We start from the raw sequence: 15,719 nt of genomic DNA, 5'->3' as shown, positions 1-15,719 counted from the left end.
TGTAGAAGTTAAGATCTGTCTACCCAAGATAATTCTTTTCCCTTGAGTACAAATAGCATTTCATTCACAATATTAAGTTAATAGAAGAAAATAATTAAATCTGGTTATACTGCATACATTGCAATGTATGTGTGTAAAAATGCCACACACCATTCAATATCAAGGTAGCCTTGAATCTGAGATTCAAGAGATAAAGAATTTGGATATTAAATTCTTTCCATGAAAAAATGTCAAGGGAAATCTTGTTAAGAATTTTACAGTGATTTCACTTCCCATTGTCTTTTTGTATCTTTTTAATGAATCAAATAAAAAGAACATGTTAGACATCTTATCATATTAAATTAAAGTAATGGGGATACCATAGTTTGAAGTATCTTAATGGTAAGCTGAGATCAGTATTGAAAACAGTTTATGGGACTTATCAAACACATTATGCAGAGATCTGCATAAAGAGAGTGACTGAGTTTGCAAGGAACTTTTACCTATGAGCAAACCATATCCAACATAGTACAAATGAGAAAATTGCTCTCTGTTTCAGACATAATGAAATGTACTAATATCTTGTTGTTATGCCATTGTCCTAGAAGTTAAGAGTTATTATTAAGACAATAATGATGATGACGATAATCATAATAATAATAATAATTGATCATGCAATATCCTCTTAAAATATACAGCATAGTATCAAGTTTTCCTCTGTAGTTGCTTACAGTATTCAGAACCATGTTGTATCCAGCTAGAAAGTTAAACACATATCAACAGTGCAATTCAGTGGTAATGACAATGCAGATAGGACATATGCTGTGTCGTGTTTTAAAATGACGACATCATGACATAGTTTTATACTTTATGCTCACCACCAATTCTCCAATGCCAAGTAAAGCTGTGAATATACAAGTTGGAGAATTCACCATACTTTAATGCCAAAATAATCTAAATCTTGTGGCTTCACACTCCCTCCCCCGCCCCCTGGTTTATTTCCCTTGACATTTGGTGCAAATCAAATTCGAATGAATAAAAAGCAAAATCACATGGCCACGTGACTTGCTTCTGTAAAGCATGGGAGGAGACAAATTCATTTTACTCATAAGGAATCCATGCTTTTACACACAGCAATCTGTTGTACACATTTCAAGATACCAGCCAATTGCTAAAATTTTTAAAAGAGTCATTTTGCTTGCAGCTTGTCGGCCAGGCTTCTACAAGGCTTTGGATGGTGTTGCCAAGTGTACTAAGTGCCCACCACACAGCTCAACCCAAGAAGATGGTTCAATGAACTGCAGGTGTGAGAATAATTATTTCCGGGCAGAAAAAGACCCTCCATCCATGGCTTGTACCCGTGAGTAGTTCTGCTGCAATCCATGCCTCCATGATTGGTTTGGTTTGGTTTGGTTTGGTGTATCTTCCTATGGCTGTGATGTTTGTTTTGGAAGTGTGTGTGTGTGTGTGTGTGTGTGTGTGTGTGTGTGTGTGAGTGTGTGTGCGCGCGCACGCATGTACACTCTTGCTCATGCACATGTGTATGTATGTGCACTATGTGCAAGCTTGTCTGTGTGTGTGTGTGTGAATGCGTGCGTGTGCGTGTGTGTGCGTGCGTATGCGTGTGTGTGCGTGTGTGTGCGTGCGTGTCAAGTATTTGCCTACATCTTTCTGTCTTCCATACGCAATCTGAAAACTCTCTGCTTCCTCCTCCATGCTTGACTCATCACAAATGCAACACTCATCACACAGAATGAATTAGTTTTTAAAGCACTTCCTGCAATGTAACTTCTATTCAAAGAAAAAAATCTATACTGAGTTCAGAATCTCACAATGTATTTGCCAAGGCAGGAGAGGTTACAGACAGAGGATTTATGTTTGGAGATTTTTATTATCTTTTGCTATCTCTTGGTCATAGGTCATGGTAAATAAAAGGTGAGGGGACTGAGATTTATAAACATAAAACTGAAGTTTTCATAACTATTCACCTGGGTTTTGAATTTATAGTAAATTTCTTTGTTGGACTTGGTGAATAGATCCTTAATCATGGATAGAAACTCCCAGTTCATAGTGGGGGTTGCTCATCTTGAATCCGTGTGCCTATAATCTTACGGATCCTCTGAGGATGAATTAGAGTAGATAATAAAGAGAGGATGTTTTTTTACCTCTCCGATTCGTTTATAATTTTTCCATTTCCTTTGTAGTAGAAACCAGAAGTGATGCTCATTAATCTTTTTGGAACTACTTTGCAGGACCTCCATCCGCACCAAGAAATGTTATCTCTAACATAAATGAGACCTCGGTTATCCTGGACTGGAGCTGGCCCCTGGACACAGGAGGCCGGAAGGATATTACCTTCAACATCATATGTAAAAAATGTGGGTGGAATGTCAGGCAGTGCGAGCCATGCAGCCCCAACGTCCGCTTCCTCCCTCGTCAGCTTGGACTCACCAACACCACGGTGACAGTGACAGACCTCCTGGCACATACTAACTACACCTTTGAGATTGATGCCATTAATGGAGTGTCAGAGCTGAGCTCGCCACCGAGACAGTTTGCCGCCGTCAGCATCACAACTAATCAGGCTGGTGAGTACACGTTGGTGGCTGGACTTCAGCTGTCATGACCAACCAAGCCTTGTGTGGACAGACAAAAGAAGGATATTCTTCTCTAGTCTCTTGTTTAGATAATTGTGGTACTTGACTAATTCAGTTTAATTCTCTGGATCAGAATAGACCATAGTTGCTAGGTGATTTCAAAGCTACTTCAAATCTACAGTTATTTAGTTGGGATTCTGTGGCAGCAAGGAGCTCCTTGGCACACGCTTAAACTTGAAGAAACTAGCAGATATTTGATGTTTACAAAGGTTACATAGACAGTAGAAAACTATGTATATTTTTATATTGGTTAAATTGGATTCACATATAATTATTTATTTAATACTATAAAGAATTCCCCAAGTGTCAGAGGTTGTCTTTCTTTTTCTTGAAGAGGAGGGAAATTTAACTAAATACAAACACGCTAGCAAGTGAGCGTGTGTTCGTTTTTTCCTCTTTTGACCATGAGCGTCACATGAGTGGCTTCAAAACACTCCTGTCACATGTGATTCTCTTAACCTTACTTTTGGAGTATTTTACCAAAGCAATAAAAGCAAAACTGTAACATCTTTCCTGCCTGTCTGAACAAAGTTTTTTTCACTATAGTTAATGAATATCATCCCTAACTAAAACTGTACAAATTGTCTCCAGTATGACTACGCTGGATGGTAATATTCATACCAAAAAGCTCAAATATTAACAGTTATAATTTGGTATGTTAGACTAGGAATACAGCCAAAAAGATTAGTCCTCAAATGTGCTAAATTATTCCTAAGGTCCATATCGCAGGGGCACCTCTTCCCAGAGTTCATTTATCTAAAAGATATACCTCACTTTTGCTGTCTAGCCACCCACTCCCTTGAGGTATCCCTGACAGGACAATTAAATATTACTTCTTTCTGAGTATGTACTCAAACATGTACCTTTCTAATTCTTGGTCCCAGTTTTTGCTTTTTCTTAACTTTGCTTTTAATCTTTCATCTTGATGAAAACTTATCTTTAATGTTTTTTTCATAGTGATGTATGAACATCATGGGTGGGAAATGTGTGACTTTTCAATGACTTTATCAGCTGTCACTTTAATCTTTTTTAGTAAACTTGCTTTGTCCCTCATTTTCCTCAATCCCCATCCCACTAATGCTGGCTTTTACTTTACTGCAATTAATGGTATCTAGTATTTACAGCTAATCAAATTTATTTTAATAACTAACTTTTATTTAACTGTATATAAAAACATGAATAATATTCATGTCATATATTACATGACTGTTTTCTCCTATCCAGTGAATGGGGAAAGACTATAGCTTTAAATATGTGGCAAATGATTTACTCAAATTGACTATTCCTTTAGGCAGGAACATCAGTCTGTTCTCTAATAATCTCCTAAATCAAACAAAAATATTTGAAAACAAGCAAATGCTCCTTATGTCCTATTTTATCATTCCTCTCTGACTTTCTGGCTATACATTAATCAGAAAATTAATAGCTCTGAATTCACACAATGAGTGAGGAGAAGTAGAAGGGCATCCAGGAGAAGGCTAAGACCTTGCAAAGTAGATGAGATAGTGCTGGCTACCCCCACTGCCAGTTACAAATCACAGCATAAGGCAGAGGCCCAACAGACTTCAGCTGTGACTCTCCCTAAATCCATTCTCGTCCCTTTAAAGAGCAATCATAGATTTGCAGTGTATAATAGAAATGATAGATACTTTTCATGATGTTTATACCATTTTGTATGCCATGAGTAAAGAGATCTTCATTCTATTTCCAATTGCCAGGGTTAAGCATATACTTAACTTGTATGTACGCATATACTTGTATGTAAGCAGTACTGTCGCTATTGAGAACATCTCTTTGTTTCACTTTATCCTTAATCCTGTGGAGGTTAATAGACTGGTAGCCTTCTAAAAATAATCCCCCTGCCTACCTTTGGAAGGATGTGGTTGAGCTTTACCTCCTTCTGTTCTCTCTACCTTGGCTATAAAGGACAAAAGTGAACGTATCCCTTTTAATTTAGTTTAAGATTGAGTTTACTGATCCTTCTCGTGATAACATTGTAAAAGCTTCATGATAACCACCTGATATGGCACCTTTTAAATCATAGAGGATAACATGGTAAATTCTGATATTACTTCTCAGCTCTCAGTACTTTCACAAAGTCAGTAAGATTAAAAACAAATTAATAAACAAATAAATAAACAAACATGGGTCCAAAATAAACTTTGAATCCATTAAACATGTAGAGCAAGAATTACAGATTGCAAAACAAACACCTTAAACTTACAGCCTGAAATATTCCCACCTTTCGCTTTACTACCTCAAGTAGCGATTAGTGCTAGAAATGCATGTTCTGCTGCTGGAGCATCCAGCTGTTTAGTCCTGGTCTCCACTGATAGATCCATGGCTCTAAACATCTTATAGCAGATAACAAATTTAGATTAGAAGTGAGTCAGTCGGAGAATTTATAAAAGTTTGAGTTCTTTGTCTATTCACAGGCTACTGCTGGAAAAGATGCAGACACACTCCCAGCATGCCATCGTGCCTTCCAACTCTTTTCCTCCCCACTCAACTCTACTTCCACATCCTACTTAGCCTTCCGCTCAGTGTCATTTGCCATGAAGTGGGACAGTGAGCTGGATAGAGAGAGATATCTGTCATGACCAACTGCAGTAACCCTGGTCAGTACTGTGTAGTTCCAAGTGATTCTAAAAATATTCGGCACCAAAAAAACGCCCTCATCACCTCCAACATTCCAAGACTGGATCTCATCCCTTATGCCATCATTCTCCGATGACTTTCACCCTACTTCTTTTTGTTTGTTTATTTAATTGCTTATTATTTAAAATGATATTTGAAGTTAAAACATTTTTTAAAATATTCTGTTAATGAGATTTTAACATAATTACTTTGCTCCCTTCCCTTTTCTCATTCAAAACACTCCCACATCCTTTTTCATGCTATCTTTAAGTTAGGTGCCTCATTCTTCATTATTTGATCTTAAATATAACCATATCCTTTTCCACTTCTCTTTCCTACCCCTGACTCCTCCAGTGGCACCCCTCCCCACCTCCCTTTCAACTCATGGTCTCATCTCTTTTCTTTCTTATGTTACATAAACCTATATACATGCATAAAATATTAATACAGTTCTCCCAGTACACTTGCTGTTAGTTATATGGATATGATTTCAGGGATGGTTAATCGTTACTGGATAACCAATTGGAGCTTCATACTGCATGTGTTTATGCACACAGAAACATACTATCTAACTTAGGTTAATAAAATGACTCCTCTTAATTTTTTGTAACAAATTTAATGTCATTTCTCCCACCTCCTTTCCTCTTTTCCTGTAATTGTCCTTCCTCTCCATCACCACTTCCCCCTGCCATCTTTTATGTAACCAGTATCCTGCTATCCACTCTCTTTCTAGCTCGCTCTCTCCTGTGGGACCATTCTATTTCCTGTTCTTTCTCCTTTCTGACGTTTCTCCAGGATCTTCTCACATCTGAAGATTGGAGCTAGGAGCCAGAAATGAGAGAGAACATGAGGCCAATGTAATCTAAAGTAGTAGCACCTGGACTCACTAAATCCTATTCACTCTAAATTAATATTGTGTTAAATATTGAATCTCCTTCTAAGAAATCTTTTAACCTGAGTTCTTCTGTTTTCTTTATTGGTTTTGTTATGCTTTTGGTTTGTGTGTCTCAAGTTTTCTTTTTCTTAGATAAATAACTCAAGGACAACGTGAGTCATGGTAATCTGCAAGTAGAATAACATGAGTTTGCTGTTGCTTTTACGAATTTTTCTTTATGGTCTCATTCTACATTTAGGTTAACTTTTAAATTCCAAGTTTTTAGTTGATGGCAGCCCCTGTCCAATTCCTCTTCTCAACACTGGGACCCCATCTGACTTCCACATGTGAAGGCCCTGTGAAAGGTGCCACGTTGTGGGTCCATGAGTATGTCAGTCCTGTTATGTTTGGAACATATTGTTTCCAGGGTGTGATCCAGCCCTTCCTGCCTTTCTGCCTCTTTGCCTCTTATTCTTTAAATATATATATTTAAAAATATATATTTAAGTATATGTATATATATACTTAAAATATATTCTCTCTCTGTCTCTGTGTGTGTGTCTCTCTTTGTCTCTCTCTGTCTCTCTCTCTCTACACACACACACACACACACACACACACACACACACAAGCATATTTCTAAATATATAAATTCAACCCGCTAAGACTGCATTCTGCTACTTGTATATTTATTTTCAGTAATGAACATTGACTATTGGATAACCAACTGGAACCTCTCAGCGTTTCTTAATCAGCAGTAAGCCTTTGTGTCCAGTTAAGGGTCCTGAGCTTTCCCCCACTCAGGTATTCCTATTCTTGTTCTTGTTCGGCTCTTGTTTGAGCAGGCATAGTGAATCCTGATAGGTGTAACTCTTGATATTACAAGAAGATACAATCTCAAAGAAAACTCCCCAACCCTCCTGGTTCCTACAATTTTTCTACCACGTCTTCTGCAATACTATTTGAGCATAGGGTGCTAGGATTATTTTGTAGATTTATATGTTTTGATGTTCCTTGGAGGCACACTTTACTATTTTTTTCTGATTTTACTTTAACTCTTCTTCACCTATAACTACATATCCAAGCTTATCATTTGCCTGGAATAAATTGATCTTTAGTTTATTTCTTTAATTAAGCATTGCAAGTATGAATGTCTATATAGAATATATAGAATTTGTGTAAACATGATCTTTGCCCATATGTAATAAATGTTAAAAAGTGAGATAATAGTATAAATCATGACCATTCTCATTTGACTAGATTTTTTACAAATGAGTTTTCAACACAGATTTCCTCTGTTTTTTCCTGTCTTTCATTACTTAGGAAAATAAATTATATGTAATTGCTATTTTACTCCTCATTTTCAAGACAAATTTTTTGAATGGTATGCTTGGGACTTCAATATGACCAAGACATTAATTATATTCTCAACCACAGCCATCAATTTGGTCAACTGTACTACTAGTATTCCTGGGGCATTAAAAAAGGTTGACTGTATTTTCATATTTTATCTATAATAGGGTTTTATCCACTATATACCCACCCATGGATATAGCTCAGTGAGTTCCTGTTTATAGTGAGTTCTATTCCTGTACCAAAAGCTACAACAAAACAAGTAAAAGTACTGATGAGTGAGTAAACATAACTATAAATTCAAATCACAGATGAACATAAAAGAGGTTAATTTTTATTTATGAATTCTAAATGATTGGTGCAACTATAGACATTTCATAGCTTTCATTTTATAATGTACATGTAAAGCAGAGAGAAGAATAACATGTTTATTTATGTTTTCTGCTGATGCACCATTAAGTTATCTACAAAGGGATAGCACCTTAAAGATGGCTTCACGTATTGAAAGCAATGCCACTACCAGCTTCCATAAAGCGACTTCTTCCATCCATTTAATTTAATAATGAAAGCAAAAGCCTTTTTTGGAATAACATGAAATAGTCTTTTCCCTCCTAGTCAGAACTCACTACCAGATAAAAGAATAAAACTAAAAACCCAAAGACAATTTCTTCTTTCTTGTTTAATTTTGTTATCCCAGGACTATCATAACTTTGCTACTAATGAATTTTAATGTTTGAACAGGTTTTGTGGCAAATGTGTTGAAAATGACTTTACTTGAATTTATTTTAACTGATACTTAAATTTTTATCAATTATGGGACATCATGTAGGTGACTTTGGGATCTTTCTGTCACAGAGTTTTGCAACCTGCCATTTCACTGAATGAAATAGCATCATTTGTTATTATACAAAGAATCAAAGAGTTACTAAATATTAATAAACATTCTATAATTTTAAAATATACCTACTAGAAAAATAGTGGCTAAACTTACTGCTCTGTCTCTCATTCGTTTGTTTGCATTCTATTTATCTAACATTTTTTCGCTTGGGTTATGGCCTCAGACATAATCATGACAGAAAAACACTTCCTGTCAAAAACAGCTAGACAGGCCTTCTTATTTCAAAAGAAGCAAAATTCCAAAATGAATATGGTAAAAGTTCTTAGCCCAGTCTTCTGGGAACTGAGCGCTCTACATCGTTGCAGTACTTACAGAACTGTGTTTACTGTTCAGTTACACTTGAGGGCATTCTGTTAGACAATAGAATACTCTATAGAAAAAATCATTTCATAGTCCATAAAGTGAACCAGAAAGCTGACATGTAATGAAATTATCTTACCAACATATTCATGCTCTACTATATCACAAGGCATGCTACCCTGTTTTTCTTTGTAAGACTGAAATGAAGAAAGATAGGAAATAGAAGAAAGAGATAAAAGAAGTCCTAACAACTTAAATGCTATGTTTAAGTCTCTCATGGTACAAATTTCAGAGTGCATTTGACTTGTGTAGTTCTGCTCTTCCGTTTAAATTGGGTTAGATAACTAAGAAAGTTGAGATTTTCTTCATGCAGTAATGTATCCCATTGTACCAGAACCATTCATATCAATTATTACATGAATGATGTCTTTCAGCTAACATCCACTGGAATGCAGAAATCTTTCATAGATACAAGAAATATACAAGCTAAATAAAAATAAATTCACAAATATTTAGTTGTGAGAATTATTAAAATATTATTTAAATTTAAAGACATGACCATGTAGACTATGAGCAGGGGTAGCATATGGGAGCTTGCTAAATTAAATAGTATTTGAGGTATTCATCTCTAATGCTTCCTACTATAAATGCGGACCATACATGTGCCTGGTGATATGTGGGCACTCTTTACTAAGGCTTCTGCTTAAGTATATTTCCAGGGTAGAAAATAATAATGATCTTCCTAGAAGAGGAAATTATGGCCTTTGGGTGCTAACTACTTCATAACTGAATGCTACCAAGACTGCAAAATTTTTATTACAAGTAATTTTTTTTTACATTTTTGTCTCAAACCATACCAGAGGTGGCATGTTTAAATATGCTGTGCCTTAGTAATATCACTGTACATTTAAGCATAGACAATAATGTCACTCTATGTTAAAAATTGAGAAATGTGTATTTTAGGGAACAAAGTTTATGCAAGCGATGTCCTACACTGGTGGGGCGATGATCCACAGTCTCACTTAAACAGATGTAATTAGAAGAAAATAGCAGAAGGGAAGAAGGATAAATCTAAAAACCAGCTATAAATCCTGGCACTTCATGTAATAGGAAGGTATGTTTTGCATATTCAAATTTAAATCTGTCTATTCCATCCCAAATTTTGTTTTAAAATAAGTGTAAGGAAGCTTTTGGGTTAATCTAGAATGTTTTCATTTACAAATAGATGTCAGTGACAATTGTTGCACATAGACTGTCAGAAAGACTATTATGACAGAGAACATGTATTCCTAAAAAAAAGTTATGTTTGATTTTGTGCACTAACTCTGACATAATGAAAATATTATTGCTGAATTAGTGGTGAATGGGCCTCTGTTTTTAAAATCACAAAAGTATAGATATGAAATAAATAAATAATAAAATATAGGAATTTAAATACTAAACTTTAGGGTTCAGATGTCAACATTTTCAAATTCATAGTTCACATGTGTAATATGAGACAACAGCCAAGACACTATCTCATCTAGCTTGTTCCTTGTATTCCCCAAACATGTATGCATGCTTTTACATCAACTTTCTTGCTTTGCGAGGTATCTTTGACTTTACATAATAGAAAAAATTTATAGAAAGATGATTAGATTGGTTCTACATTTGTGAGATTTCCGCCAAAACCAACATAAGAGCAGAGGACTAAAAATGATAACATTACATCAAACACTGGATCATAAAGCTGCACACATCTTTAGAGGTTGAGGAAGGAAAAGGAAAAAGATACTGGGGAAAATTGAGAAGACAAAAGAATGTCCAAATGTTCATGATGGCTCATGAATCTGAATAATCTTTTGCCACAGATCTAAGTAATCTAAGAAAGGAAAATTCTGAACTTACAGAAGGTCCATCTTTTACTTTAAATCATTAGTTGTCCTTATTTTTTATTGGTTATTTTATTTATTTACATTTCAAATGCTGTCCCCCTTCCCGGTTTCTGCTCTACAAACCCCTTAACCCCATCCCCTTCCTCTATGAGGATGCCCCCACACCTGCTCACCCACTCCAGCCTCAGTGCCTAGCATCCCTTTATTCTGGATCATAGATCCTCCAAAGGACCAAAGGGCTCCCTTCCCATTGATGCCAGATTCTGCAGTCCTCTGCTACCTATCCAGCTAGAGCCATGGGTGCCCCCATGTGTACTCTGTGGTTGGAAGTTTAGTCCCTGGGGAGCTTTAGGGGATGTAGTTGATTGATATTGTGTACTTCCTATGGGTTACAAGCCCTTTCAGGTCCTTTCAGTCCTTGCCCTAACTCCTCCATTGGGGTCGCCACACTCTGTCCAACATTTAGCTTCAAGCATCTGCATCTGTATTGGTCAGGCTCTGGCAAAAACTCTCAAGTGACAGCTATACCAGGCTCTTGTCAGCAAGCTCTTCTTGACATAAGCAGTACTGTCTAGGTTTGGTATCGGCAGATGGGATGGATCCCTAGGTGGGGCAGTCTCTAGATAGCCTTTCCTTCAAACTCTGCTCCACTTTTGTCCCTGCATTTCCTTTTGACAGGAGGAATACTGAATTAATATTTTAGAGGTGGGTGGGAGGCCCCATCCCTCAACCAGGGGTCATGGCTATCTATTGGATATGGTCCTTACAGGTTCTTATTATTTTTGAAGTTCCTTTTAAGAAGTTTAGTGTGTAGCTAAAGTGAGACAATTTAAATTTCTCTCAAATATAAGTTAGCCTACATTAGACAATGTGAGGGAAAAATGATATATCATAAGGTTTTTTTTGTTTGATTCATATTGTTTTTATGTGCACTGGGTCAGGTATTTTTCATTTTTATCTTTGTAAAGTAATTCAGTGTGGATTCTCTAGAGATATAACATTCTATGGCTATTTTCAGATGACAATTCTATTTTTGCTTCCTTTAATTAGTCTTGTTTAATTTCCCTTCTCTTAAAAATGATTTTAGAAAATTTTTACAGTTGACCAATGAGATGGTTTGCCAATGTTAAGGGCTATGTGCTAGAATAGAGTACATTCCTTGGTATGGATTTATATGGTAGAATAAAACTTTTGTGGATATCTCTCACCGATTTTATCAACTCTGAATATTGTATATGCATGATATTTTAATTAAAATCTTAATGTAAAACAGCTAAAACTAGGGTTGATAGCTAATATATATGTTTTTATATATGCTAATGTGATTATTTGTGAAAATGCATGATGAATTGAGAATATAGAATTCTAGTATAAAATTCTCCTGTAAGTTAATGAAGTCTAAGAGAGATGAGAAAATAGAGCTTCTCACTTGACAAATTTAAACTAGATTAATTGTGTGTGTGTGTTTGTGTGCATATATACCCTCATGTGTACACATATATATGTTCAAGCATGCTCTTTGTATATGAGGTTGATTTTGTCTATCTTTCTCTATAGTTTGCCACCTCAATCTGAAGTTCACCTCCTTGTCTAGACAGACTGTCTAGTGACCATCCTGTCCCCCCTGGACCTATATATCTGTTTCCCCTAGTGCTATAGTTACAGGTGCAAGGCAACTCACATGGATATTAAATGGTTACTGAAGAACTGAGCTCAGATCTTTATGGGTATACATGAGACATATTAGCCACTGACTGAGCAGTCTAGTTTTACTCTTAACGATCTTACATGTTCTGTTCATGTTCAGGTTATGGTAGGTATTTGAAATGGGAAGGACAAATGCATGAAATTATATTTCATCCAGTGCCAGTTACATGTTGATTGATCAATGCTCAGTAGTTTTATTTTCAGTTATCATGTGGAATATTTAACAACAGATTGACTCTCAAGGACCACAACAATGCTTAGCCAATTCCTGGTTTTATTTGGCAGCTCAATTAGTTTCTATTTTATGTGTTTCCTGAGCATTGACAGAATACTTATTATGAGCCTCATGCATTATGGACAAGATCATGATTAAGATGTGGTGTCTATATTCAAGGAGCTCTCCATCAAGGGGATTTGAAAAGTTCTAAAAACCCTGCATGAAATTGATTGTTTTGGCCAGGAAAAGTCTGTCAGGCCAGCTGCCAAGAGTCTCCAAGTATCACCTGCAGCCGAATGAAGACAACTAGTAATTTATCTTAAGTTCACAAATAGTGGCTAACTCTATCCAATAGCATTATCCTTTTTCTCTGTTACTTAGGCATGATGGTTAAAGCCTCCTCATTCTACACGATTCTAATACAAACACCACCAACCACACACACACACACACACACACACACACAGAGAGAGAGAGAGAGAGAGAGAGAGAGAGAGAGAGAGAGAGAGGGAGACAGAGAGAGAACACTTATATCTTGAATTAGAAACATTACCCCAAACTCAAATCCCTAGCATGAAACAAGACCATGTCCCCTCAAAGTGGAAGATTATAAACAGGTAGATAGACAAATGGATAGATGGATAGATAGATAGATAGATGGATAGATAGATAGATGGATGGATAGTAAATAGGTAGGCTACATAGGTACATAGATTATAGATAAACTCCAAAGACCTCTATGAAAAGGAAAAAGATACACTTCCAATTTGTGCATTAGTTCCTTTTGCATTGTAAAATATTCTGGATTGGAGGGGACTTGTTAAGTGTCAGTAAAGATGAGATCTATTTCCCCTGAGGCTTCATATTTTTTTCAGAGTATGTTTGTAGCTCTTCATGTACCCTGTAATCAGTCAATCATCAATGTTATTAGTTAATTTGTCTGTTTTTATACCAGCTTATAGGACAAGCTTTTTTCTGGTATGGAATGTAATATTCTTCATAGTAAAATACTTCCTTACTTTCTTCTACTACTTACTTCCATTGTCAGTAATCTTATTGAATGAGATCAGCATTATCTGTCATCTGATCACTGAAAATAAGAGAAAACACATTTTTATACAACCAGGTAGATATATGTAAAAAAAATGAAGCAACATGAGAATCACTGATAAACACGGGGATTACGTGCAATCTCTCAATACAGAAACTCTCTAGAGCAATAGTTTCAGTCCTTAGCATTATTTTTTTCTGAAAAACATTTCACACACAAAAAAATATTTGTAGAGAACACATAGGCCAGAAACTTATGAGGATACACTGAAACGAAAATCGAAATCGTACTACTTCTGAATCCCAAGGCAGAGCCCAGACCTTATCTTCTTCAATCTTTGGACATAAAAATTGTTGAGTTCCTCTTCTTCTCGTTAAGAACTATGTTTCTGAGTGTTATATGTTGCCTTGGCTACAGTTTGAAAACTGATATGAGTAGTCCTTCGTAAAAGAACCACAGATGTTCAGTGTGTGATATATTTCCTTTTTACCCTAGTGGCCTTTATAAAAAGGGCTTGAAGATCAGCTTATAACAAGTCAACTAATGACATGATATAGAGGGGCCCCTGGTTCAGTGGCTGTTATTACAGCTGTGTCTCATTACATATGAGATGCTTAGAACATGCATGCATTCCGAATGGCATTTATCTTTTGAATTTCAAACATTCCTACCATAAATAAAGATTTTATGCTTTTCAAAAATGTTTCACAGTTTAGTCTAGGGAATACTGAAAGGTCACTTTGCCTTAATGACAGTCTCCCTCCCAGGACTCCTGGAGCTAAGATGTGCACTTTCTGAGTGCTCACCTACACAGACCTGTGTTACTCTTTCCTCTGCCCATTTCCTGCTAGTCCCTTAGCCTGGTGAGGTGATAACTTGAATTTCATAAAAACACCAGTGTAGGAACCAAACGAGAACTGGCCTTTGAACAAAGCTTAATAATTTCCACTTTTTGACAACTTTCTAATAAGAATGATTTATTCTAACATAAATGATAATGATACTGTTGTGGGAAAATGAAATTGTGATGAGTATTTTTGTTTCAAAACTGAGAAAATAACAGATTTTTGAACTATTTAAAATGAGAGTTTTACAATACCCCCTCCAAATTCCAAGGTATAATTAAAAGAAGCTAGTGTTTTACCATTTAACAAATGAAACTTTAAGGAAGTTGAGTTTTCACTGTTGATTAGTGACCACTCTTTTTCCTTAAAAAATGAAAAGCAAGGGTGTGATCCCTGTTTTGTTTTCCAATCGTAAGTGCCTGGTAGCTATCTAGTGTATGCCTACATATTTTCCAAGATGAAACTATCTCCTGTCTTATAGAATGAACCATTGAAGGAAGAAAATTCATTTCATGTGTCTTTGATTCTGGAAGAAACCCTGCCATGTTCCTTTTGTTCTCCAAATATTTGTTGACTTAGATATAAGATTAGCCTGGGAGTTATTTCTGCATTAACAACTGCTTCTCTTGGAATGAGCTCTGCCCCACCTCTGTGCTGAGGCAGCAGCTGCCCTGGCCAGCTCCTGCAGTTGGTGCCAGGCAGCTGTGTTTCCTGACTGTATTTCTTTATGGATCCTCCCATACTCATTGTCGTCACCTGCACAGCTTGATTGGCCTTGACTTTTTCCCGTAACAAACACTACAACCAGAAGAACCTTCATACGACCGCAGCAATAAGCAGGACAGAGAGGAGATGGAACGTAAATGCATTCCCATGAATGCGTGCCCGTGAACATGTGTGAGGGAAAATGTTGGGAGGTGAGACGAGGAAGAAGGTGCTTACCACATGTGATTGAGTGTTGGTGAAAAGTCCCAGATCACATCTTACCTGGGAAGAGAGGCCAGAAATGCTGGAGTCCCGAGTCTTTGTCCTGCAAAGAAGAGAACCCAGTTCCATTAACAGAACCAAACATATATCCAAAGGTCAAAGCTTCACATTCCTACACAGCTAAGAGGAATGATCTCATAGATCAGAGTAATATTTAACTCAAACTAAGAGATTAGTCTGGTCTATATTTTATTCATAGTTTTGTCCTAAAAATTTACTCTAATGGCATTCATGCCAACAAACTGATAATATTTCAAAGGTGGATAATAATGGTGTTCAAGAAAATACCCCTTGAAAACACAGCTCACCCTGTATAAAATGGTAGAGATACTTTTATTTC

General features: G+C 36.3%; 1 protein-coding gene across 6 annotated transcripts in view; it reads left to right on the top strand.

Moving 5' to 3' along the window:
* Epha3 (Eph receptor A3) overlaps positions 1–15,719 on the top strand; it is a 335,681-nt gene that overhangs the window by 221,456 nt on the left and 98,506 nt on the right. For all 6 annotated transcript variants that reach the window (XM_006247976.5, XM_039088234.2, XM_006247977.5 and 3 more), the window contains 2 exons: positions 1,184–1,339; positions 2,232–2,567. In XM_006247976.5, the coding sequence (XP_006248038.1) occupies positions 1,184–1,339; positions 2,232–2,567 (492 nt within the window). The remainder of the gene's footprint in view (positions 1–1,183; positions 1,340–2,231; positions 2,568–15,719) is intronic.

Source organism: Rattus norvegicus, chromosome 11 (assembly GCF_036323735.1).
Source record: "Rattus norvegicus strain BN/NHsdMcwi chromosome 11, GRCr8, whole genome shotgun sequence".
NCBI lineage: Eukaryota > Metazoa > Chordata > Mammalia > Rodentia > Muridae > Rattus > Rattus norvegicus.
The sequence above is the reverse complement of the archived record's forward strand: the minus strand, read 5'-3'. Positions and strand labels throughout refer to the sequence as shown.